Source organism: Cibotium barometz, chromosome 2 (genome assembly GCF_041138505.1).
Source record: "Cibotium barometz isolate CiBa-2024 chromosome 2, ASM4113850v1, whole genome shotgun sequence".
Taxonomy (NCBI): Eukaryota; Viridiplantae; Streptophyta; class Polypodiopsida; order Cyatheales; family Cibotiaceae; genus Cibotium; species Cibotium barometz.
Window position 1 is genome coordinate 19,363,636 of NC_141047.1, and position 26,336 is coordinate 19,389,971.

At 40.7% G+C, this 26,336-nt stretch overlaps 1 protein-coding gene across 1 annotated transcript in view; it reads left to right on the forward strand.

Annotated features, from left to right (window-relative positions):
• The window catches only part of LOC147640770 (ribosome biogenesis protein BRX1 homolog 1-like), a 47,233-nt gene extending 37,024 nt beyond the window's left edge, over positions 1-10,209 (forward strand). Inside the window, exons 4-8 of the mRNA XM_086815025.1 lie at positions 8,740-8,861; positions 9,020-9,124; positions 9,308-9,376; positions 9,464-9,562; positions 9,698-10,209. Of these exons, the coding sequence (XP_086671151.1) occupies positions 8,740-8,861; positions 9,020-9,124; positions 9,308-9,376; positions 9,464-9,562; positions 9,698-9,829 (527 nt within the window). The 3' untranslated portion in view covers positions 9,830-10,209. The remainder of the gene's footprint in view (positions 1-8,739; positions 8,862-9,019; positions 9,125-9,307; positions 9,377-9,463; positions 9,563-9,697) is intronic.
• The last annotated feature ends 16,127 nt before the right edge of the window (positions 10,210-26,336 follow it).

Genomic DNA, 26,336 nt, shown 5'->3' on the forward strand with positions numbered 1-26,336 from the left:
AGCACTTGAGAGAAGTGTTTGAGAGCTGAGATTTGTTCTTTGCTGCTGTGGATATGGCTCTCCCCTCTACGAACAAAAATGACAAGTTGAAAGGACCAAACAACGCGCATTGGAAGCTTTAGATGCGGGTCTGGTTCATCCACAAGGGTTTGTGGGACATTGTTCAGGGCACTGAAAGGAAGCCTGAGCGTCCTTAAAACTCTAGGAGGTGGACTCAGGATCAGGAGGATGAATTTGTTGTGGAATTACAATACTGGGAGAATCGGGACTCAAAGGCGCATTCCGTGCTTGTGCGGACCATCACCGAGGACGTCTCACCGGCAATCACCGGCAATGCAAACTCTCACCAGTGTTCATTAAGTATGGTCAAAATTGGAGGATCTCTTTGCTCGAGATTCATCGATGAGGGCAGTTACCTTGCGGGGGCAGCTTTACGGTTTGTTATTTCCTGAAGGCAATTCCATGCAGTCTTTTCTCATGAAGGCCAAGGTTATCCATGACCAGTTACTGGCTATGGGTGTTGCTTTGTCCTCTTCTCAGCTGGCTGCTCTTATCCTCATCAAGCTTCCTCCGGACTATGATGTGATTTCTCGATCTTTGTGGTGCCAGGTCACATCCACTCAGTTGGATTTTGATGATCTTAGCTCCCTACTTTTTTGGAGGAGCAGTGTAGTTAGGAAACGCATTTCATACTAGGAAAGAAACTTTGAAACGTTTCCGAAACGTCGCGTTTCTTTCACGCGTTTTATAACATTTTTTTTTCTCCCAAAATCTAACATCAACATTAGGCGAGTGTTTCGATAATATTTTCTCTGGTTTTCGTGCGCCGCCTTTCCCTCGTCGTCACTAGCGAATACAAGCGCTGCCTGCCGGCTTGCCCCAAACCTCCACGTGTCCTCGGGTCAGGTGTCTACAACCATGTGTATTTTTCATCAATCTTGCTTGCTAATTTTAGCCAATTTGGGCAAGATGGAGATGCTGCAAAATGGGGGTTTTCTTCACAGAGACCTCATTAAGCCTCCAATGTTTGCCTTAGACTTTGCCCAAGGGTCTTAAGCAGCTATGTAATCCATTACTTGGCTGATTTTTGTCAATTGAAGTGGTTTGAAAATTGGGGGTTTCTCTGCGGGCACACTCCTTCAACAAAATGCCTTGCACAAGAGATGATATGTGAACCCATGTGATCGAATCGGCCTCCTACAAGGGTGGAGGTGCTTCCAAATGGCAGTGCAAGTATTGTGGTTTGCAGTCCGGTGGCAGCATAGACCGATTGAAGACCCATTTCACAGGTTTAGCGGGGAAGGGAGTTAGCTCTTGTCCACTTGTGCCGGATGCTATCAAGGCATCATTACAAGAGTGGAAGAGAGTCAAATTATTAGGCCAAATGAAGTTATTGATAGAAAAGGAGGGGAATGAAGATGAGGAGGAAGACGTGGACGTGTCAGCTATACTACAGGTAGTACAAGTGTATCCAAGAAACAAAAGGTTTCAGAAGGTAGCTTTGCACCACAGGCACAAAGGACTCCCATCCCCATTGCCAAGGCCTTGCAAAGAGGGAGCATCAAAGCCAGTCTACAGATGCAGGCAAAGCAAGAAGCCACCCAAGAGCTGACAAAGCTCTTCATACAATGTGCTTTGTCTTTCAATATTGTGCGCACCGCACAATGGAAAAAGGCCATGAGGGCAATCAGCCGCATAGGATGTGAGTGGGAGGGGCCTTCTTATGCGGCCTTGCGCACATGGGAGATTAGAAGGGAGAGACAAGCTATGCAGATGGAGGTAGAGCCTCTCAAGGAAACATGGAAAAAATATGGATGCACTCTTCTATGTGATGGATGGTCAGATGTTAGAAAAAGGAATGTTTATAACATCCTCGTTTCATCATGCAAGGGCACAATGTTTTTGCGTGCCATAGATGCATCCATGGCAGGCACAGTGGTGTGACATGTGAGTACATTCGGCGACACATTCGAGAGGCTATCATGGAGATTGGGCCACAGAATATAGTGCAGGTGATCACTGATAATGGCTCAAACTGTGTATCCATGGGAAGGATGCTTGAGGAGGAGTTTCTTGCCATTCTTTGGACTCCATGTGCTGCTCATAGCTTGGACCTCCTCATCGAGGATGTGGCAAAGATAGATTGGGTGTCAGACATCTTTGAGACTTCTCGCATGATGGTAAAGTTTGTGACAAAGAGGCCAAAGGTGCTTGCTATGTATCGGGCACATAGTGACGTAGAGCTTCTCAAACCTTCTACCACTATATTTGCACACACATTCCACTATATTTGCACACACATTCATTGTGGTTGAGAGGCTAGTGAGAGTCTGCCATGGACTGAAACCGGCCTCTGATAGAAACCAGAGTGCGGTAGACTAGCAGTCACCCGTCCACTTGTAGTCTAGATGTGAAAACAAAACAGATTGGAGCTAGAGTGCCCAAATCTGAAAACAAAGCGACACCTATTGGCCCCAAAGCTTGGCGCCCCTTGCGGTATTTCTTTATTCAATTTCAAAAGTATGAAGGGCTGAGTACACCAAAAATCAGCCAAGAGAGTACACCTGTATGTCCAATCTGACAGCCCACAATACCTCTTAGCACAGAGGATTCACGCACACAGATCTGTGTCTCAAAGCAACACACTGTGCCTCCCTTTGATCAGCCAAGACCACTAAGCAGGGCAGCCATGAGCATACATCTGGCATATCTCAAGCACATGATTCAACATCTCAGCTCATACATACATGTACTGTTCAATCTCTGTCTCCATCCTTTTCAATCTGCCATACCCCTCCTCTCACAAGGGGCCAGATAGCTCAAATCTGCAACAGACATAAGGCAATAGAAAGAGAGATAGATGAACAGATGCAGAGCTTACCAAAATCAGCTCGTGGATCTGCACTGGAGGAAGTAGCGGTACCAATCTGTACTTGCAGGCACTTGTTTCAACAACCCTGCTTCACACGTGTGAGTGTACTTGTCTGTACCTTCCTCTTTGCATCCACTTCAATTCTGAGCCTGATTGTTCAGACCATAGAAGCTACACAAAACCAGTCCGTACTGCCTCGGAACACATGCCAGAAGCTGTCCTTGCATACGCCGCCTGCAGCCAGTATCTGTACCCGACTGTACCTGTGCAGTCAGCCTGTACCAGATCTGTCCAGCGTCGCCAACAGCTGTACTGCCCAGTGCAGTTGTACCTGAACTGTCCGTACACTGTACTTGCAGTGGTACAATACTGTACCTGCAGTTGTACTTGTTTGCACAGCCTGTACCTGTGCAGAAATCAGTCAGCGCAGCCTGTACCTGCTGCAACACCTGTCCATACAGAACTGTACGGCTGGTTTGCACAGAGAAAAACAGCAGCAGCACACCCTTCAGCAGTCGACCTCTTCTCCTTGCTTTTCCACGCTTCCCCACAACTCGTTTGCTCCACGTTTCCCAAAAAGAAGAGAGAGAGAGTGGAGAGAGAGGCATACACTCCAAAAGTGGAGTTGCCCCCTCCCCATAATAATCCTAGGGCCCCAACTTTAATTGTTATTAAAGTTCCCTAGGGGCCACTAAGGCCTAGGGGCAACTTTCAATAAAACATTAAAATTCTAATGTTTTAGTTCCCCCTTCACACCTAGGGATGTCCACACATCATTAACTCTGTCCGGGCACCCCCCATGTGAATCATTCAATATTTGGCTCAGCAACCACCATGCCCACACTTGTGCTGTTCCATTTTCACAGGGCCATAACATGGACTCCTACGCACAGTGGTTTCCAGGGAGTGGATGGCTTGGGAATCGGGATGATCTGGATAGTCCCAAGGCCATTGCATTTGTACGTGTTGTCATGAGAAATACTTGGTGGCAAGAGGCTGAAGCTCTCATAAAGGCCATTCAACCTATTTATAGTGTTCTTCGCTTCACGGACATGGAGGGCAGTACTCTGGGACTCCTGTACGAGTTTTTGGATAGAATTGGTGAAGCTTTGAACCGCTGCACTGTCTTATCTACAGAGAGGTATGTTGCATTATGCATGCACTCTTAGTCTCTTTGATTCTTCAATCTTGTATAATATCATGTTTATGACATTATACTTTATACATTTCATGGCTTTATTTTAAGGATTCAGGACATCTGAGCCGTGTGGAACACACGATGGGATTGGTTTCATAGACCAATCCATGCAGTTGCTCACATATTGCATCCTCTTTGGAGGAATGAGGAGCAATACAATAATGAGGAGCTTGAGGAGGGATGGCAACAGTACATCTAGAGATACACAGGAGGGGATGTGGACCTGCTAAGGCAGTTGGAGGATGAGCTACTTATTTTCCGAAATGGTAGCTTTAAATTTGGTTCAGTGACAGCCAAAATGCGGGAGACACAGCTACAACCAGTGTCATGGTGGGAGAAATATGGCATCAGCACGCCTCACTTGGTGAGTCTTAACTCTTGGTTCTTGAATCTTGCATAAGAATCCACTTGGAGTATAATTATAAGTTATTTCTAATAAGGGCTTCAACTTCTTTTGTTGCATGAATTATGACAGAAATCCCTCGCCATTCGAGTCCTATCACAGGATTGTAGCTCGGGTCCTTGCGAGAGAAATTGGAGCACTTGGACCGCCCTCTTCCATACAAAGAAGAGGAATCGGTTGTTCACTGCTTAATTAGAGCGGTTGGTATTTTGTCATTGCAACCTCCGCCTAATTGAGGAGGTAGGCAATCCTATCGAGCCTCGCCAAGTCAATGTTGATAAAATCGACATTGAGAAAGTGAAAGAAGTCCCAGAGATTCCTCGAGAGGAGCGTGACATTTATGCCATGCTATATGAGGAGATCATAGCACCTGCACGTGTTAGTAGTGCACATTCATCTACAGTAGTAGCAGGTGCTAGTTCCAGTGCAGCAGGTGAGGCGAGTGCAGCAGCTGAGTCTGCATTCATATGACTGTGCATCATTTAGAACATCCCAGAAGCCTTAGGGAATTTACTAGGATTTATTTGGTATTTTTCCCATATTTTATGGTATTTATTTAAGCATTTATTGTCATTTATAAACATAAAGTTTATTAAATTATGACCAGCCAACTTGACCAACCCCTATCTAGTATAAATAGGCTTGCATAGGGCTTAGTTCTTCATTCAGTCTTCAGAAGCTAGGTGCCTTCATCCTCAGCCTTAGGAGCATCCCCGCCTTCAGCCCTAGACTAATCCAACCCTATGGGAGCTTCTGCGTTTGCTTCTCCACCCTTGGGAGCTTGCGTTTTTGCTTCCAACAGCCACTGCAGTTTAATGCAGCAATTCAGCAGTCTCATACAGCAGTTCAGCAGCTCTACAGTCCCTTACAGATCTAGGCGCAGCCAGTCAGCCTGAGGTGTGCAGCCCTTCCTCATGCCCTTGGGAAGAGTGCTTAGGCTCCAGATCAGTTCATTGAGGTGTATTCCAAGGGGCCCAATACTGTGTCCTCTCCATCTCCCTCTTCTCTCTCTATTTTTTGCACATCTTCTTTCAGTTTGTGCGTTAATTTCCGTCGCGAAAAAGAGTGCTGATTTCTGAGTTTTGAAGTACCGATCTTTCTCCGAAGCTTCCGCATGTTACATTGGTATCAGAGCATCAGGCTCAACAAAGCTAAACATTGATTCAGTCCCATATGATGGTGTACAGGTCCAAGGTACAAGAAAGTATATGGATACGAAGCCCAAGGCAAGGAACACAGATCGGGAAGAACTCCCAGGAGGTTTGTTGGTGGTGTTCCACAGTGCTAGAGGGGATGGCAGTCCTGTGAGCCAAATAGGTTCTCGGGCAACGATCCCAAGGGAGGTTTATTCTCCAAGGGTGATGTGAGAGTGCCAGACTCATTTCTCAGGAATGAAGACCAAGACGGTGTTCAGAGTCAGGGCAGGAATGGATTGTGGACTAGAGGAAACCAAATGCATAGATCTTCGTCTGAGACAGAGTGGTTTGGAGAACAGGCCGGGTTTTCAGAGAAAAAGGGTTGCCAGGGATGGATGATGACAGAGGGACTTCGGGACAGGATTGGGATGATGACAGTCATCCAAGAGCAGGTTGGATTCCCGTCATCAAGTTTAGCAGAGGGGGATGTCATGTGCATCATAGATGCCATGGACATTCTCAGGGCTAGATCCAAAAGAAGCAGCCAGATAAAGAGTATGAGCCAGTAAAAGATAGGAAGAACCAGAATTCAGGAACCTCAGGTGTAGCAGCTGTGGAGGACTTGGAGCAGACAAATTGGGATCATGGAGGGGTGATGCAGTCGGCTGGCTGCCAGAAAAGACTGTTGGCTGACATCAGCAATGCCAGAGAGGTGTCGGCTGCCCATAGACGTGGTCGGCTGAACCAGCAAATGGGGGCAGCAGCAGGCGCATCAAGCACAAGGTGTAGATCCAGTCGGGCTGCATTAAAAGGATATTAATGAATTTATGACTGGCCGACCAGCAGTTCCCCATGTATTCCAAGGTGCTATAAATAGGCCCCCTTGCTCATTGTTTTAATCATTCACTCCCTCTAGGGGTTTGGGTCATTAGGGGTCCCATAGGGGACAGATTTTTGGTGTGTTACCACCTTTTATGTAAGGCAGCCCATGGCTGCAGATTTAGGTACCTTTTTGTACCATAGAATATACTGAATTTCCAGCACATCTCTCTCTCTCTCTCTCTCTCTCTCTCTACTCTCTCTCTATATCTGCGTTTTGCATCAGATGGTTTCCAAGAATGTTTAGGGCTGAAAGAAGACTCCCAGAGCTTCCGCGTGTTACATGACTGGTCGACCATCTTGAGAAGGACGGTTCAGCCTTGGCCATGGCCTAAATACATATTTTCATGTATATTCTGAACTTACAATTTTTGCATTTTTTGTATGAAACTTTTTTTTGACATTCCTTTTTTGCTTGGTAGTGACTAGTTGACCATCTTAACAAGGACGCTTGAGCCTTGGTCATGGCCTAAATACATATTTTCATGCATATTCTATATTGAAAAATATATATATTTTTGCATTTTTTGTATAAAACTTTTTTAGGACGTTTCAAAAAAATATGAAACTTCTGAAACCTTTTTGAAACCCGTTTCAAATCAAGCGTTTCTGAAACTCCTGGTAACTGTGATTCAGATCCATGGTGCCATTGCATGTCCCACAAGGCAAATGATGAGAGCCTAATCAAATGGCAGCAACTGTGGATGGAATATAGTGGCACTGGTTGTTTAAATAGTGGGGGGCTATACATCCCCTCGCCACATACACAGTCTGTGGGTGTTGTTGCTCTGACTGGTGTTTGTGTGTATGTTTGAGAGAGAGAGAGAGAGAGAGAGAGAGAGTTGACGTCTACAAAAGCTTCAAATGGTCTACAAGTCCAACAAGTGATACATGTGAGAGAGGAAGGTGTGTGTGAGCGGGAGAGAGAGACCCAAAGGGTCCATGAGACTTGGTACGAGAAACATCTACTAAAGAAAATAGGTCCACGTACTCTGTGGACCCGTGTATACAGAGCTCGTCAGATGTCATCCTCCTCCTGAATGGTGCATGGTGCAGCAATGTCCACCTCTTATACCAATGCCTCTCTATGGCACTGGAGGGTCTAGATGACAGAGGAGGGAGGTCTCTCTATATCTCGAGGGACTGTGCCCCTCTGTGATGACTTCGCGTGTACGTGGGGCCAAGGGAACGCGAGGTTGGGTGTGTTGTTCATGATCTGTCTGCTCCCTCTGATCCTGTCAGTGTTGGGGAGTGGTTGTAACCATCTGAGAGAGAGAGAGAGAGAGAGAGAGAGAGAGAGAGAGAGAGCATGCTATATTAACGTCTTCGAAAAAACCAAAGGGTCTGAGAGACCAAAAAGTTTGACAGTATTTCCATGGATTGACTGAGCATGGAAATGAAAGAACATAGCTACCTATATAACCATAATGATGTGAGAGTACAAGACAGTCATGGGAGTACAAAATGAACCCTTGAAGGTACAAGGTAGCCAGCCTCTGGCCAATGAGATATCAAGAGAGAGACACTCATCATAAATGCAAAGTTCACCTAGTATCAGCTCTCTACAGATCCATTGCTGTGGAGGGCATCCTTGTCTCTCCGTAGAATGGTCTTGGATCTGGAGCTGCTGCATGGAAAACCGCCTTGGGCCATGGGTGTCTAGTGTGCTGTAACCAATGTGCTCTATTCAGGGTGATCCTAAGAAGTCGTGGTGGTTCAAGTTCTGGCTGTGTGCTGTCTGGTCCTCCTGGGAGGGTCCTCATGGCCTAATGGCGCCCTCAAGGCCATTGTCTGGTGTTACGCTCTTGTGTCACCTGAAAGAAACTTGTGATGGGGTGGCTGTGAGGTATCCTGGACCTGAGTTCTGCCGTCTTGTAGAAGATCATCTCTGTGCCTGGGTAAGTCTTAAGAGCCCCAGGCAATGCTGGTTTGGAAAGTCAGTGATCCTGGATAGTGTCCAAACTGGCAATGGAATCACGCTGAGATCTCCTAATACACTGGACATCTACAAAGTAATGGACCTCCATGCATACTTGACAGATCCTATCATCTGCAGCAATGCCCTTTGCCCACTCCGTCTCCACTCTGAAGCGGTGAGATGAGAATTGAATCTGCCTGATCGCTATCTGCATGGCATGTGATGTGTCTCTGTGCACGTGCGTGCACACACACATACACAGAGAGAGAGAGAGAGAGAGAGAGAGAGAGAGAGAGAGAGAGAGAGAGTTGATGTGGCTGCTTTGGTGTGCAGTGCATACGATGGCAGAGTTAAAACTCACAGGAAACCACTTGAAAGGATCTCGTCCATTATTGACCTTTTCATCCACTTTTGATATGCATCCTCATTTTCAACTCCTCAAAGAGCTGCTAAAACAGGAAAGGCATACATATGTCGATTCTCCTTCCTTTCTTTCCTTTAGCAGGGCCAACCCACCTCACTGCTACCTTTGGGGTCAGGCACAGAGTTGTGCTCCAGCTGCAATGTAGCTCATGATGTTTTGCTGATAGATAAGTTGGTTTTTTACGGTTTGCAGATATTTTGTACACCTAAAGATCATCGGAAGGCCAAGCCTTTCTTTGACCACGTGTTTGCGTTTTCGGTGGCGGACAATCATGTCTGGTTCCGGAACTACCAGGTTCTTAGTGGATGGATTTTTTGATCATTATCAGAAGAGCATGTGTTGATGATAAGAAAAAAAAAACCCTGCCTGGTGCCTGTATAGTACACACATCAGAGCATGGCTTCTTTCTTTCATTAGTGGGCACCCTTTTTTGTGGCCTGCAACACCGATATTTAGAAAATTCTTGTTTCTTAGCAGATAAATGTTCCTCATCAGGGCACAGAAAAGGTAGCTAAAGGCGGACTTGACAAAATGACACTCATTGAGGTGAAAAATTAAAAAGCCCTATCACAGGCGTATAAGAACAGTAATAGGTACCTTTAAGCATATAACTGAGCTGGCTTGTCGATGCAGGTGGGCCCCAGATTCTGTTTGCATCCAATAAAAATATTCAATGGAAGCTTTGGGGGACAAGTCATCTACGAGAATCCTTTCTACATCTCACCAAACGTGGCAAGTTATTGTGATTGCTCTTAACAAATCGTCTTACATCTTTTTAACCTGGGTGTGCAAGTGTGATGCCTGAACTTTTTTTGCTGGTCTTTATATCATAACAAAGACTTCTGCTTGTATGTATGTATGCAACAGGTAAGATCACAGGAGAAGAGGGCCAAAGCAGGCAAATATGTGAAGAAAGTGAAGGCTAAGCAGCGCAGGAAAACCCATGTTATGATGAACCAGCGGGATCCTGATGAGCTAGCTGGAGTGTGGAATGAATAGATCTCTTGTTTTGCAATTTGCTTGCATTACGGTTGCTTTCAAAAAGACAGGAACTGACTTGTCTTGAAGCCGGGGTAAATTATTCTACTGTAATGTTCATTGAAAGGTTTAAGAATGTTTAGCTTGCCGAGCGAGATGATTGTATTGCTCGAGTCCTTCAGAGATGAATCAATCTATATTATGGGCTGAGCTAGGTTTCTTGAGAGAGTAAGACAGGAATCATATAGAACATGGTGAAAAAGGATGAGGTACCAAAAGTTCCTGTGCAGGGCATGTTCGATTCATGTGTGCATCGTGGGATGTATTTCGATAAATTACCATTGGCTCATATACGCTTGGAGCTCTCTTTTCTTTAGACTAAGGATTAAAAGATTGCATCATCACTTTTTCTTGGAGTGTGCTTTGTTCAAAGCCCCTGATCTCTAAAACCCTAACGCATCAAGTCTCCAAGAGTGATCCTAATTTGCCAAATATTCATCATCGTCAATAGTCAAAGCACTTCGCAAGAAGGGAAAGCCAATGTAGCATCCTTTAACACTTTCTTTAGGAAATGTGGTGACTCACTCTCACCAATTTCTGCTTTCATGTAAATGCTATTAGTGGAGTCAAAGACATGGTAGTCCACATTGGTGGCTGCCGCCTTTCTGTTGTGATGCACTCTGCTATAAGGTTTACAGTAGGGATCCTGGTGAGCTTATATGAAATTCAAGTTTGCAAGGTGCAGCTGTGTCCTGGTCTTGACTGGGGAAAGTACAATGGAGAATGGCCTGTGGTGTCATTTATCTTTTTACTTTGGCATTTTCTATGCCTTGAAGGTTGCCAAGTATTGACAATGAAGGGTTAGTCTGCCGTGTGTTTTAATGCCTGGTCTGTCTGAACGTCTTGATGGTGCTGCTGGACAATCAAAACTTTCAATTAGCACAACAAGGGTATGTAGGAGACCATGACAAGACTACTTAATTGGATGCTACCTTATTTGATAAAACAGATGATACCTGAAGTGAACTACAAGAAGGTGCCATCTCAAACTGTGTCACTGGGCAATCATGTGTTGCAGTGCAAAGTTGAGCACTGTGTTTTGTGTTGTGTGTATTAGCAGATTTTGCAAACTTGATAGCATGTGAAACAATATTGTGAGGGTGTCATGTATCTATTTTACAAAAGTTTTGGAAATATTTTGAGTGCTTAAATGGTGATTTCATGCAATGCAAGGTTGCTCACATATGCAATAATAGGGAAGTGAGTTGAAGCTTATGTGCTGACCTTACTTTCATAACCACTAGCAACACAAAGCATGAGATTTATGAGTCTTCAAGAAGTTTGAAACCACAAACCTTTCCGGTTGCCTTGGGATAATCGAAGAGAACATTAAAAATAGGTAAGGAAAGGAAGATTGATCTGTGTAAGGATGATTTTTAAGAGGTGATTAGGTACTTATTGAATATTAATTGCGCCCATTTTATTGAAGTAAACTAAAAGGGCTAATTGCCTATATGCACAAAAAGCATCACTAGGTTTTGGCTAAACAGTTCGAGGAAGATTATGATGGCTTATTGTGATGAAATTGAGTTTCATGGTTTGTAATGAGGTGCATTCATTAATGATTTGCTGAAAATTGAGTTGATGACATGATGATGTAGATGTGTTTTTTGCATTTTTGCATGGAGGAAAAATAAGATGATGTATCAAATTCAAAGACAAAATAATTAATGGCACTAGCTAAATTTTAATTATTGTTTTTATTTTTGTCATGCAGGCTAACCTTCGACATTGACGTAAACCTCGAACGCTTGTGAAATGTCTTTTTAAAATACATAGCTCAAGCACAATAGAAGACAAGAATAGAGAGGAAGAGATTATTACACTAATCAAAGATACAAGGATGATTGGATTTCACACCATGTGCACCTTGTGTTTTTTGTTTTAGTTGGAATTGTGTCTGTAAGGTAAGGTGGAGTTGCATGTGCACATGGTAGATGTAGATGACGTGGGCTTAAAGACACAAGGTGACCATTACAAGATCGTGCAACTCCACGATCATAGTCAATGCCATTGTCTAAGGTGTAGGCTCATCCCATAAAAAACTATTAGAAACCACTAAACAATCTCACCTCGCACAACCAACGATGCTAATCTTGTGGTTCTTTTGGGCCCCAAATGTTGGGACAAGGTGTCAGAGAGTAAACTCTACTAACCCTAATATTTTTTTGGCTAATAGCTCGTACCTACTTACAACCTATCTAGAATCGAATGCTAATGCTTGGCTTTGTTTAGTCCCGAAATGTAAGGACAAGGTGTCTAAGAGTCAACTCTACTAACCCTAATATTTTTTGGCTAATAGCTCGTACATTCTTACAATCTTATATGCAAGATCTACCAATAGCCACTAAAGGCCATGGTCTAGTATTGAAACTAGGTCTATGCGCCAAGTTGCTCTCGTCACAATGAGCATCCTTTCCTCATGGACAAGGTGATACACATGCACTCAAAGTTAGTGGTTGGTGTCTTTCACTCATGCCATCACTTACTAAGTATGACATTAAATTGCACAAGCCTCAACTTATTGAAATATGACTTAAAAGTTACAACAATAACTTGTTGGTCCCAGACCTTAGTTTCTTTTCCGCTAGCCAACTCCACTATGTACTAGTATGGAGAAGGTTCAATCTTTGGCTTAAAGAGCATCACAAGTTTTGACTTTATCACATTATGAGTGTATCCTGTGTTAAACAACACTTTGACTTGATTTCTTTTCACAAGTCCCCTCAAAAAAATCAACATAGTTTCTTGAGATTAATAACCAATAGAAGATTTAGATAAAAGCATTACTTTTGCTATCATTGGTTCTTTAGTCATAACCCCACATGGTCACCAAGGAGAATGCCAAGAAGAATGTACACATTGACAACTAACTAAATAATGTACTTTTCACCTCATTATTTGAGTGAATGGAATTAACAGTCACATGAATAGCTATCTTCTATTGCTTGAGTTGGTACTCATGCAGTTGTGCTCACCCATATAACCAAAGTACAATCCATTTTGTTTAGCATCACAATTTTTCTTTGAGGTAAGACAACTAAATATAAGCCCTGTTTTGCATTGATCAAGTCTTTGTCTTTACTCCCACATATTTTAGCTAAGGCTACACTAGCCTAGGCTACTTTCCATTTTTAGCTCTAGTGAACCTCAAGTCTAAAAAGCCTAGAAGATCTAGGAAGCTTTCTTTCCATCTTCATACATGAGGGCCATTTCTAAATCTATTGTGAGACTTTGAGACTTTTTCCCACACCCCAAAGGCTAACAAAAATGCTTTGGCACTTGTGTGTGGTGTGTTAACGGCAATGTTGGTATAAATTTATATGAGTTTTGGTAAGCTTGTAAAAAATATGTTGCTTACCTTGATCATAGCTTACCCATATTATTTTTGGAGGGGAGGATTGGTTTTTAGAGCTTACACATATTATTGACAATTCTTTTTAGAAAATTCTAAAAGAAAAATAGACGATATAGCTTTAGTGAGGGAAAGTAATTAGTGAATACTTATCAATAATAAAGGCATACCAAAATATTGCATCAAAAGTTCACTTGTAAAAATTTAAGAGTAATTGTTGAGGAGGAGGTAGATGCTCTAATCAATGGATACATAAGAATCCTCTCACAAACTGTCTTTTTTTTGTGTTGCGAGGGATATTTTTATTTATTTATTTAGTGAGGAAAGGGACAAACCACATGTCATTTAGGCATGTGGGAGGAGAGGGCGGGTATTGAACCCAAGACCACATGCCATTTAGGCATGCGAGAGGAGGGGGCGGGTATTGAACCCAAGCCATGGGGGTGTAAGGCAAGGGTGTAAGGCAAGAGTCCTTACTGTTGGGCTCTCCCCATTAGGAATTTTTTGAGGGCCTTGTAAGGAAGTTTGACCGGAATATTCCCTCCAAAAAGGGGCACCGAATAAAATTTTTGCAAATGAACTCCAAATTTGTCAGACTTCACATATTTAGATTCTACTCTTTAAAAGCTATCCATTGATATATAACACGATAGGGTTCGGAGAAGGGACAAGATAGATACCTAGAAGATTCCTTTTTGCCTGGGAAAGATTCAAGTTACTGATAGTATAAAAAAGATGTACATTGTCTTGCAATCAAAAGTATTGATAATATAAAAAAGTACATTATCTTGGATCAAAAGTACATGGGTAATTGAAGGTACATGGATCAAAAGTACATGGGTAATTGAAGTTACATAGGAATGATAATTACTTTGTTTTGTAAATCTTTGTAAATAATTGTTACGTGAATCTTTCCCAGGCAAAAAGGAATCTTCTAGGTATCTATCTTGTCCCTTCTCCGAACCCTATCGTGTTATATATCAATGGATAGGTTTTGAAGAGTAGAATCTCAATATGTGAGGTCCGACAAATTTGGAGTTCGTTTGTAAATATTTTATCCGGTGCCCCTTTTTGCAGAGAATATTCCAGTCAAACTTCCTTACAAGGCCCAAAAATGACCTCAAAAAATTCCTAATGCCCCCACCCCCTCACAAACTCCTTGCACATGAGCATATCAAAGAGCATGACAATAGATAAAAAATGCCAAGGAGACAAAGACAAAAAGAGAATGCCATAGAGCACATTCTCACGACCTCTGCACAAGGAGCTCACAGCTGCGTATTTGCACTGGTTTGCACACCTTACAAGTGCATAAGATTGTGAAAAAGAAGAAGAAGCTAGTAATCTATCCCCAATCACCTGCTATGTCGTAAAACATAATCTATGTGATCCTCCTTGACATACATGAGGTTATTGTTGCTATTCGTGACAATAACACACAGCTTAACCCCCCAGTGCATCTAGATGGTTTAGAATATTTAAGCATGACCATGGCTTTTTGAGATAATGGTGCAAGTTTGGAGAAGCTAATAAGGTTTCATCAAATTTTGGATTTCATCCTTGAAAAGAACAAAATCACTTCAATTGCTACCTGAGTGGAATGGGTTTGGCCGAATGGTAAGCATGATAGAATAACCACAATACCACTAATCAAAGAGTTGTACACTACCTAGGCTCATCACAAGCAAGGGAGTACTTGGTAGCTATCATGCCTAGGCAACTAGGTCTCCTAGGGCTATGCCTTAAGGGAGTAATGAAACCGCTTTCAGGAAGTTAATGACAAAAACGTTTCTCTATTCAAGTCCAAGGATGGAGGGACAACTCCAGCCGCCCCTAAACCCGGCTCGGAAAACAAAAATAAAAAACACTAATCAGAAGGATACGTATGCCTTAATCGAGACAAATCAATTCAATGCCATTGATGTTTGATTCTATGAAGACTCATAATTCCAAATCTCTAGCCAACATGAGGCTAACCAACAAGGTTTCACGCACACACCAAATTGACCGCAACAAATTCCTCAAATTCACTTGATTGGTGGGACTGTTTGTACGATTTCATGTAGCCATCAATGACCTGAAATTCCCAATTTTAGTGTTCAAAAACATTGAGGGCTACAAGATTATAAAAATCTTAGTAAAAAATGTTGAGGATTGCCTACAAGACTATAAAAAATCTTAATCAAAGTTTGGCTACCATCATGTAAGCACCACAAGACTAGCAATAGACACATTCATATTAGTGCTCTCGACACTTTGTGTAAGAATCAGCCCAAAACAACAAAATCTATGTACTCCAAATCACCCTAGGCCTAATATCTAATTGAATTAAAAATGCACCCTTGACTACACGTGTGCATGTGTAGAAGGATCCCATAGTAACTAGCACAATTAGATGGTCAAAACAATACTCTCAATATTGCATGCACCTTAAATCACTTTGTAATATACACTAGAACAAGCCGATCTCCTTTCTTTTTGTTGTATGGATTTATGAATACACAATAATTTGATTCTCACAAACCTACTATTTATACTTACTACTTACAAACCTACTAAAATAAATAGTCACCAAAAAGCCAAGAGCATGTATTCATGTCTTTCATCTCAATGCTCTACATGACCCAATTCCACACTAGATATGGCTTAGCAAACTAAACCAAATTTGTTGTCTATAAAATTGTACCCAAAATCATCCTACAGGCCACCTCTATGCACATGGGACACCCATAATTCTATATTATATAGGTCCACAAGTATGTGCCCAATTTCTCTTCAAGAAAGCACCAATTAGTTTGGCACATGGCTTGCTTACATGCCTCCAAACCGTACCTATAATTGTATGTGGATGTGTAACTTTATACTCAAAACCCTTTGCATGTTCACTTTATTGCTCTACACAATGCAATTGCTAATGTTCACTTTCCCATAAAGAAAAATGACGAGATTTTGTGTTGTTTTGAAATACCCTTTCCAAAAACTCTTAGCTTGTTGTATTAGATCTCCTATTCAACAAAAAAAGAAACTGCACTTGAGAACCCATCTTAATTAAGACTCAATAATTGGCCCTTCTAGCCTTATCTGCCCTTCTTTTTAAGACTAAATAATTGGCCCTTCTAGCCTCATCTGCCCCTTTATCTCAGATACACAACTCTAACTGGGATTAAATTAGACATTAGTTAACTAATGAGATGATAGCTTCATTAACTATATAAGCAAGCAAATTAACAATGTGGCATGGTATAATTAAGCTCCTTTTCTCCTTAAACACCTTTGAATTATAGGTACCCCAATTTGAACTCTCTTTTCCATACCATGCTCTTGCATCTGGATCTTCTTTGGTCCTCCATGCTACACACCAAATTCTTAAGGTCCATTGTCTTGACTATAGGTTCTCGTCTTTCTTCATCTACCTTGGCTTGACTATAGGTTCTAGTCTTTCTTCATCAGCTACCTTGGCTTGACTATAGGTTTTAGTCTTTCTTCATCAACTTACTTGGACTAGCTATCACACATATATTGCTTACAAGTGGTGTTGGGTAAATAACACCACTTTGGTTTAACTCTTTAGATAACAAGCAACATTCCACTAGTGTCTCAAAGAGCTCATCCATTGCAAACTTGAGTAAGACATGTAGCACCTCTACAAGGGTCCACATGTGCCCTCCATCAGTACTCCACATGGCTACGACTCGTTAACTTGCGCCTCCACACAGTGTAGATGAACGACAATGCCTCTGATAATCAAGTTATTGATCTCACCTTGAATAGTCTCCCTAGAAGTTTGTATCACTTTGTAACGTCCTTTTCTACATGTTTAATTTCTAATAAATTGCATGGCATTTTGCTTGCCAAAGCTACCAAACAGAAAGTGAAGGAAATGACAAAGGATGATTTTACTTTTTTGACAAAATAGAAAAAACTAAACATCAAAGTTAAAAGTCCTCATATCAAAATTGGTATAGTATAGTAGCCGCTATTATTGCAATAAGCATGGGCATTATGAGTTAAGAATATCACACAAAAATAAAAGTCACATGAACAAAGGCATAGTTGAACCAAGGACTCATAATCATGTAGCCAACAAAGTGGACACACAATAGCTCCATTTATAATTTTACATTTACAAAAGGTGTCATGTTTATTAGTTGCTACTGTACTTGACTTACAAAGAGTAGGGGTGTAAAATATTCATTTGAAAAGAATGTATCATGTAAGAAATTTATTCCCAAAATTTATGTATACATACCTACTCTTTAGTACCCTTCGCATGCATGTGATATTCTTTAGTACTCTTTACACACATGTGATGTTAGTAATATCATTTGTACAAATAGAGGATATGTAAATTTGGGGGTTTTCTTAAGAAAGAGTTTCCCAAAATCAACTTGAAGGATTTGTGGTCCAAGACTATGAGGATAACATGTGTAACCTAAAAAAAAGTCCATAATGGCTCAACATGTATGGCCTTGGCACCCTTGGATGCCAAGGATGGTAAAATATACAATCTTGCCTAATATTATGTGCACAAATCTGTGTAGCCACCAAAAGAATAGAATTTCAAACATATGTAGAATGAAATGAATGAAAATGCATGGCTTCTCAGTTGAACTTGGAATAATGTTGACTTGATTAAGGCATTGATAGGGTTAAAATTATTTTAGGTGATATCCAGTCCCCTAGATGTGTGCATTTTGATTGGCATTATTGGAGGTAATAAGGCTAAGTTCTAATTATGATTGTGTGTCACAATTCCTTGGTTGATTAATAAGGCTAATGATCCTTCCATTATTGTTGTTATTTTATACAAATACTCTAACCTTTTTCTTCCCTCTGTTGGATGGTGAACTGGTTTATTTGTTCCTAGTTTTGGTGGATCTTCCCATGGTCCAGCTATGGCAGTATCAGATATGCTTTAGAGTTTTCCTTTATTTGAAGTATCACAAAGGATACTGGAAATTTACATTCAGCCACATTGATTTCTTGGTTATGGACGATGAATGCTGGCATTAATCTCCACCTGTTGATTGCCATCTTGATGGCATTACTCTCCACCTGTTGATTACCATCTTGATGGCAAAGGGTGCTGGCTACATCTCTATGATGCCTAATCTGAGGGTTATTTCTTCTAATAGCACATTGTCTATGGATCCTCCACCATCATGAATGCTGGCATTACTCTCCACCTGTTGATTGCCATCTTGATGGCAAAGGGTGCTGGCTACATCTCTATGATGCCTAATCTGAGGGTCATTTCTTCTGATAGCACATTGTCTATGGATCCTCCACCATCATGATAAGGACATCAAACACTACCTAACCTTTAAATGTTACTATGACCTTCAAGATCGTTTCATCATAGTCCCGAACTGGTTCTACTGATCCACATCATTATTGGCTTTAACTTCCACCAATTTCTCCACAGGTACTGTCCTTTTCAATGGTGTAGACATAATAGCAGCTATAGTAGATCCCTATTGTATTGAGGGGCTATTCATGATTTGGTACTTTATAACAGGATGTCCCATCAACATTTGTTTGGTAGCCTCACTTTCTTCTTGCATGGAGGTGGGTTAAGTATAATGGTTCCATGGTGGGCTCTCTACTTTCATTTATATATTCAAGGCTTTAGTATCCCACAATGGGCTCTCTTACTTTCCTATGGTAAATTCAAGACTTCACTATTGTGCCACAATATATTGAATCCAATCATAATTATTTAGGCTTCACAATATTAGGATTCTTATATGCACACCCCCCCATGACTCCCCCATCTCCAAATTTACCCATCATGATCACTTTAACATCATTACAAAAGGCCTATTGAGTTTGTATAATGGTAGAGTCAAGGACCACGAGGACCTTTAAACATAGCATGTTGCTCTCTCTCTCTCTCTCTCTCTCTCTCTCTCTCTCTCTCTCTCTCTCTAATCATAGTTATCCCACATCTAAAATCCTATAGAGGTATTACAAATCTTGTCTCTACACCATAATCATCACTATATGTTTACCTCCTTAACCTTACATATCCACACTCAACAATTATATCAACAACCATTTCTCTCTCTCTCTCTCTCTCTCTCTCTCTCTCTCTCTCTCTCTCTCTCTCTCTCTCTCTTCTATAAGAGTGCATGAGTGTGAAACACAACCATCCTAATGGGTGAAAGCATGAAAGGGTGTATATACTATTGGCAAAAGTTTATACTATACCATTTGTGTATTCTAGGGTGAAAATAAAACGAATTTACATGTAAAATTGCATGTAAGGTGGAAGCATGCAAATGTCTTTTTTCAAAAATCCATGTTCCATAATCCATGTTCCATCAACCCCTGTTAGTTTTAAGGTTTTCTCATATTTCGTGTCAGTCTGTGCTTTCCCCATATTCCTCCATCTTTTTGACTTCTATGACAAACATTATTATCAAGACACACATGCAAGAATTTGAATGTCTTTAATATTCTTGTGTCTAATATTTGTCCTAAGTTGATAGAAGATTTAAACAATAAATGTGTGTCATGTATGACAGGTGCATGTTATGTGGGCTTGGATTTTCTAGGGAGACATTGGATGTCCTTGTTGTCACTCCATGTCTCCATAGGTACCATATGCTTTGTGAAATAGTGCACTTTTCAAAGAGCCTTCAATGTTGTGCACCATTTTGTGAAGCAGACCACGTATGAGAAGCATGGGTGGCTACCTTGGGGTTCAGTAAAGGTAAGCACTTGCAATTTTCTTTTTCTAAGAAGTTACTTGTATTATGCACCACAATCCTAAATAGTTCCCTAGTGTTGAATAGTACTATGCTATTACTACTATATATCATTGTATAATACTATTTAGTAGTATTGAGTAGCACTGTCTAGTACTCAGATAAATATATAGTACTAAATAGATAGTACTATCTATTTTAGCACTTATATATATATATATATATATATAGTACTATTTAGTACCTATTAAGTAGCTCTTTGGTGTTGTGGCTTAAGAATTCATTAGTCCTAGTAATAAAATAGATAGTACTCAAGTTGTACAATAGTCTTAGGTAGTACTCAATTAGTACCATAGTATCTAGATAGTATTATGATAGTATTGTGGTGCTATATATGGCAGTAGTACTATCTGAGTACTACCTAGGATTATGGTACTATCTGATTGCACTGTGGTACTATCTAATTGCACTATGGTACTACCTAGGATTATGGTACTATCTGATTACTATATATTTTAGTACTAATCAATAGCATTGTGGTGCTATATTATAGTAGTACTACTATCTGAGTTCTATTTAGTAATTTTGGTTTAACACTTTGGTGATGTGGCCTGAGTACTTTTGAGTACTACTACCTGTTAAAATTACAGCAATGTGATGAGCTATGGTGGATCAAATGCTAGAATCAGCATCATTAACAAAGAGATTAGATGATAATTAAGATGTGATTAGTGAGCAATTAACTGATAGATTAGTGTAAGCATGGATAATCAAAAAAACCAGCAAGCTCTCATTAGGCCAATGCCTCAATTTATAGAGTTTACATCCAAGCATCTAATCCCACTGATTTCTCCTTGATTCACTCCACCTCTTTTGCTTGATTCTCTCCACCTCTCCCAGAATATCTCCACACCTCCTAAATCTCCTCATGCTACCCTTTATTCTCTCCCAGTAGATTCTTCTCACCTTTTCACAGGTTCTCTCACATTTACAGATTCTCTTTTACAGCCTCTAGCCAAGGGCTTGTTCCCGCACACACCCTATTCACTTGTATATTTCAACACCTCCCCCCTCAAGTGAATACTCCTAGCACACTTGGACCCTATACCAAGTTTCCCTCTTACTTGATAGTCTGCGACCAGTGCCTCAAGTCCCTAAACTCATAGTCCTTGACACTCTCTCTCTCTATGTGTCCAAGGCTACTATAAGTGCCCGTGACCTTGACTCAAGTGCTCACACATACATCTACCACATGGCCTACATCATCGGTGGCTTAGAGGTGGTTTTACTTTGTTGGGGCAGGTTACATTGGGTTGTGGGGTTTCTCTCTCTCTCTCTCTCTCTCTCTCTCTCTCTCTCTCTCTCTCTCTCTCTCTCTCTCTCAGAAAAGATGATCCAACTCCACTTCCTTAGGAGCCTCCATGAAGTTTGCCGATGTCGTTCCTTCTCCACCACTGGGTTTGCTGTAGCAATCTCTTGCCATGTGTCCTGGCTTTCCACAATTGTGGCAAGTGAAGGTCCTTCCTCTTACTCTGCCTCTTCCTTGTCCTCGTCCTCGAGAGAATCCTCATCAGGTGAAGAATGCTTTTTCTTCTCCTGCTGTTGAGTCGAGCCATTTCTTCTCTTTGCCTCTGCTCTCTTGCTCTAGTAGAGCTCCTTCTATCTCATGTAGCTTCAATTTAGGTACATTCTTTAGTGTTGCTACAATGTTTTCATATTCACCTTTGTCCACACTCTTTAGAAGCACTGCTAGTGCCTCATCATCTTCTACCTTTTTGCCAATAGCTGCCAGTTGTTGCTTAATGCTTTTATATCTGTTCAAGTGTGTGATTAAAGGTTCACTTTCCTTCATACCCGATTTGTAGAATTGCATTAACAGATTTATCTTTGAATTTTTAGCTTGTGTGCCAAATAATTTATTGAGTTCATCCCATGCATCTTTTGCCTATTGTATCCTTGTGATAATGTGATGAATGATTTCATCATTTAGACAGTGCGATAAGTCCCAATGCTTTTTCATTCTTGCTCTTCCACTCATTTTCCCCTCTCACCTCTGGGCATTCATCTCTTCCCTCAACTAGCCCCCATAGATTTTTCCTCACTCATGAGCAAATACATGGTTTTTGTCTGCCATGTGTAAAACTGCTCCCCATTAAATTTGGCTACTATCTCTTGTGCCGTACTCATGATAATGTGAAGGGGGTCTTACCTTGATCTAATTTCAAGATTCAAGGGTAGTGTCTACCCTTTTACAACTCAATCTAGTGTTTAGGAGATGATTACACAATAGATTTATCAGCATAAAATCACCAAAAATTACATTAAATCAAGGGTAACCAATTTGTACAGAATGGTTAGAGTATCAAACCATCCCCGAATTGCAATCTAAAGTTATAGGGATCTGTATAATCAGATACCTAATGGTTAATTTGAACCCTCAATTGTACCAAAATACAGTGATTAAGATTGATTAATCACTGATTAGCAAATTAATCCTCTATTTTGTGTGCAAAAAATAGAGTATGCGGGGAGCCCAGATCTGAGGTCTTAGAGTTCAAATGAGCTCAAATGCTTTCAAGGCCATCAATAGCAATCAGTCTAGTAGAGGATTAAGCCAAGAAACACAAGATTTGACCAAACATTGAATGCTTAATCTCTGTTTTACCAAAGTCACCTGCTCTGCAGATTTGATAAAGAGCTTGGATCTCACTGTAGACTTGATCAAATCAAATTCTGACTTCACCAGCTTGTAGAGCACCCTTGAAAACCCCTAGGGCCAAGAGGAATTAGACCCATTGCATATGTGGAAGACAAGATCTCCATTTTTTACAGAAAAAGAAGCACTAGAAAGTTCACAATTTTCTCCTGATTGCGCCAGTGGTTTGATGAAATTCTTGAATGGGCTGGAGCCCAATGGGTATGGCTAGCTATGGCTAAAAGGTTTTGAGCTAATGTTGAGCCTACAGGGAAAGGGAGCTCCTCCACTGGCTGGGGTTACAGTGGGCTAGTTGAAAATAACTTTTTTTTAAAATATTTCTTAATTATCTACTAATCCTAATTAGTTAGATAATGGGCTCATAAACTTGATGGATTCTAGGATAGGCTCTGATACCATGTTAAAATTACAGCAATGTGATGAGCTATGGTGGATCAAATGCTAGAATCAACATCATTAACAAAGAGATCAGATGATAATTAAGATGTGATTAGTGAGCAATTAACTGATAGCTTAATGTAGGCATGGATAATAAAAAACCAACAAGCTCTCATTAGGCCAATGCCTCAATTTATAGAGTTTACATCCAAGCATCTAATCCCATTAATTTCTCCTTGATTCACTCCACCTCTTTTGCTTGATTCTCTCCACCTCTCCTAGAATATCTCCACACCTCCTAAATCTCCTCATGCTACCCTTTATTCTCTCCTAGTAGATTCTTCTCACCTTTTCACAGGTTCTCTCACATTTACAGATTCTCTTTTATAGCCTCTAGCCAAGGGCTTGTTCCCGCACACACCCTATTCACTTGTATATTTCAACACTACCATTTAGTACTATCTTTGTCATATTTTAGTACTAATGAGTAAAAATTTGGTGTTATGGCCTAACTAATTAGTAGTTACACTCTTTAATACGATGTGAGTACTATTTACTATTGATTAGCAGTTTGGTGTTGTAGCCTAACAATTTGGTAGTATTACTGTCTTAGTCTTATTTTAGTACTATTGAATATAACACTATGTTGTTATAGCCTAACTAATTTGGTGGTTGTACTATTTACTACTATCCAAGTACTATTAAGTATAACACTCTATCGCCCCATAGCAGCCTAACTAATTTGGTGGTAGTACTATTTACTACTATCCGAGTACTATTTAGTACTATTGATTAGTAGTTTGGTGTTGTAGCCTAACAATTTTGCAGTATTGCTATGTGAGAACTAAATAACAGCTTAACAATTTGTACTATGCATCCCTTGTGTTGTGGTTTCTTCCAAGAGGTAGAGATGTTTTATGTTTGGGATTTATACTATTTGGTGGTGTATTTTGCAAGTGCACCTTCTTCTATTCTCTCTAAGGAGAAGCCTAAAAGTATCCTAGAAAAGCGTGCATCATGTGAAAGTTTAAATCTGATGAAAGCATGTGGTTTTGTGGATGTGGCTGATTTCAAGATAGAATTGCATAAGGGAGCACTCACATCATGTGGAAAGTCTAACAAGAACAAGGATATTGATAAGGAACTCAATGAGGAGGTCAAGGAGAAGGATGCGCCAATGATGAGGAGGACAACAGGTACGATGAGGATGAGGTGTTGAAGAGGGTAAAGAAGTAGCAAGAGAAGGCAACAAAAATATCTCCTATTCGTAGGTTTCCCAGACTTGGGAGCTAGCCTGTTCATAGGTCTCTCATAATTGGGAGCCAGCCTATTGCTAGTGAATGTACTAATTTCCTAAACCCCATTCTTTCTTATAAATTAGAAGAATTATAATGAAGTGGTATATGGCTTGACCTATTTTTGTTTTCTTAAATAGATAAAACTCTATCCAAGAAAAAGAAGTTTCTGGCTGTAAAGAAGAACGACGCAGATATGAATCAATGGGCACTGGCAAAGAAGAGCAATGATGTCCAATGGTCATTGTATAAGATCAAGAACAGAAGGAAGAAGAAGGAGAGTGTTAAAGCTTCGTCTCGAAAGGTTCCAAGCAAGGTATGTCATTATCCCTACATGAGTGCATTACATGGTAGCAGTCTGTCCCCAGTGTAAGAGAAGTTGGGGGATCATACATGTAACTTTGAGTACTTTGCTGGACATAAGGAAGATGATAAACTCAATGATTCATCTACATTAGATACTGATGAGACGAGTAATTCTAACTTTTACTGGATATTATTGTAAGTGGGGCAGTCCATTGTGCAGAGCAGGTACCTAAAGGTATAGTTACAAGTGGAAGTGCTAAGAGAGAGGACACTGAGATGAATAAGGGTGCTTCAAAAATGAACAAGGATGCTAAAGTTACAACTGACGAAAATATTATAGTTGAAGAAACAATTAAGGGTACTGAAGTTACAACTAAATGCATAGTTATAGGTGGAAGCACTAATAACACAGAGATGACAGTTCGGTGCTGAAGTTATTTATGAAGTTATAGTTATAGGGGAGATGGCATAGTGTGTTAAAGAGAAGAACAAGGCTAAAGAGAAGAACAAGGGTGGTGATGACACTATAGTGGCTAAGGAAAAGGAGGTAACAGAGGCAAAGGGAACCTGTCATAACATTAGCTGGAGAGGAGGTTGAGATGGCACATGATGCTAAAGAGAAGAACAAGGGTGGTGAAAACAGTATAGTGGCTAATGAAAAGGAAGCAACAGAGGAAAAGGGAGCCTGTGTGGCTGGAGAGGAGACAGAGACAGGATCCACCACAAAATAGGATAGGAATCCTTTGTATCGTTTCATATATACTTTTTGATATCCTAGGTTGGCGTCTGTTATGAACTAATATTTTTATGTGTACATGTGTCCATGATTCCATTCCCATTTTTCTAGTGCATTCTTTTAAGTCTACACATGTCTTCAGGTCTTGGCCAAATGGAGAGTATTTAAAAAAAAGTGATTATTTTAGATTTAAATGGCATTATGCTTAAGCATTAGTGGAAGGTTGTACCACATAGTAACAAGGTGAATTGCATAGAGTGTGCCAGTTTCATGGAGGCCTAGCCTATTGCATTTTCTGAGGACATTGACAACACACTTCAAGTTAGAACGTGGAGTAGCATCATCACGAGAGGAATCTCTGGCCTATGGTCTAGTTTTTTGAGAACCATCTTGCTTGGGATGGTGGACCACCTGTGACATTCAAATTTCATTTTTCTCAGTTAGACTGCACAACAAGGGATGAGTACCACCAGCAAATAGAATATCGTCTATTTTTGAAGCCATTTGATTCGCTAACTCTACTAGGAGAGGGATTAACTTTGTTTATTGATGACACACCATTGAAGGTAGCATTGAATCTAGAGTATACTTGTATATCACCTTCCACCTATAATAACAGTGATATAAGTGATAATGAGCTGGTCATATATGTTGTTTTCTTACCTCATGGCCTTAGGGGACTTCATGGTACTATTCCTCAATTCATATCATCACACACCCATGAGGGGCACATTTTCAAACTCTATGCTCGAGAGGCTAGTGTGTCTCTAATTGAATTTTATAGATTTGTTATTATACCAGCTTACCAAAGCATTAGGTTAAGGATCTGAAACATGCTTCTCAACAAATTTTTGCAGATCCAATGCTAGCCAGCTAGATAGATTTGAGTGAAAGAATACAAGCATTCCCCAAAGAAACAAAGGATCATTTAGTCTCCTAACACAACCCCATTCCCAATGGCATAGGCCTTGA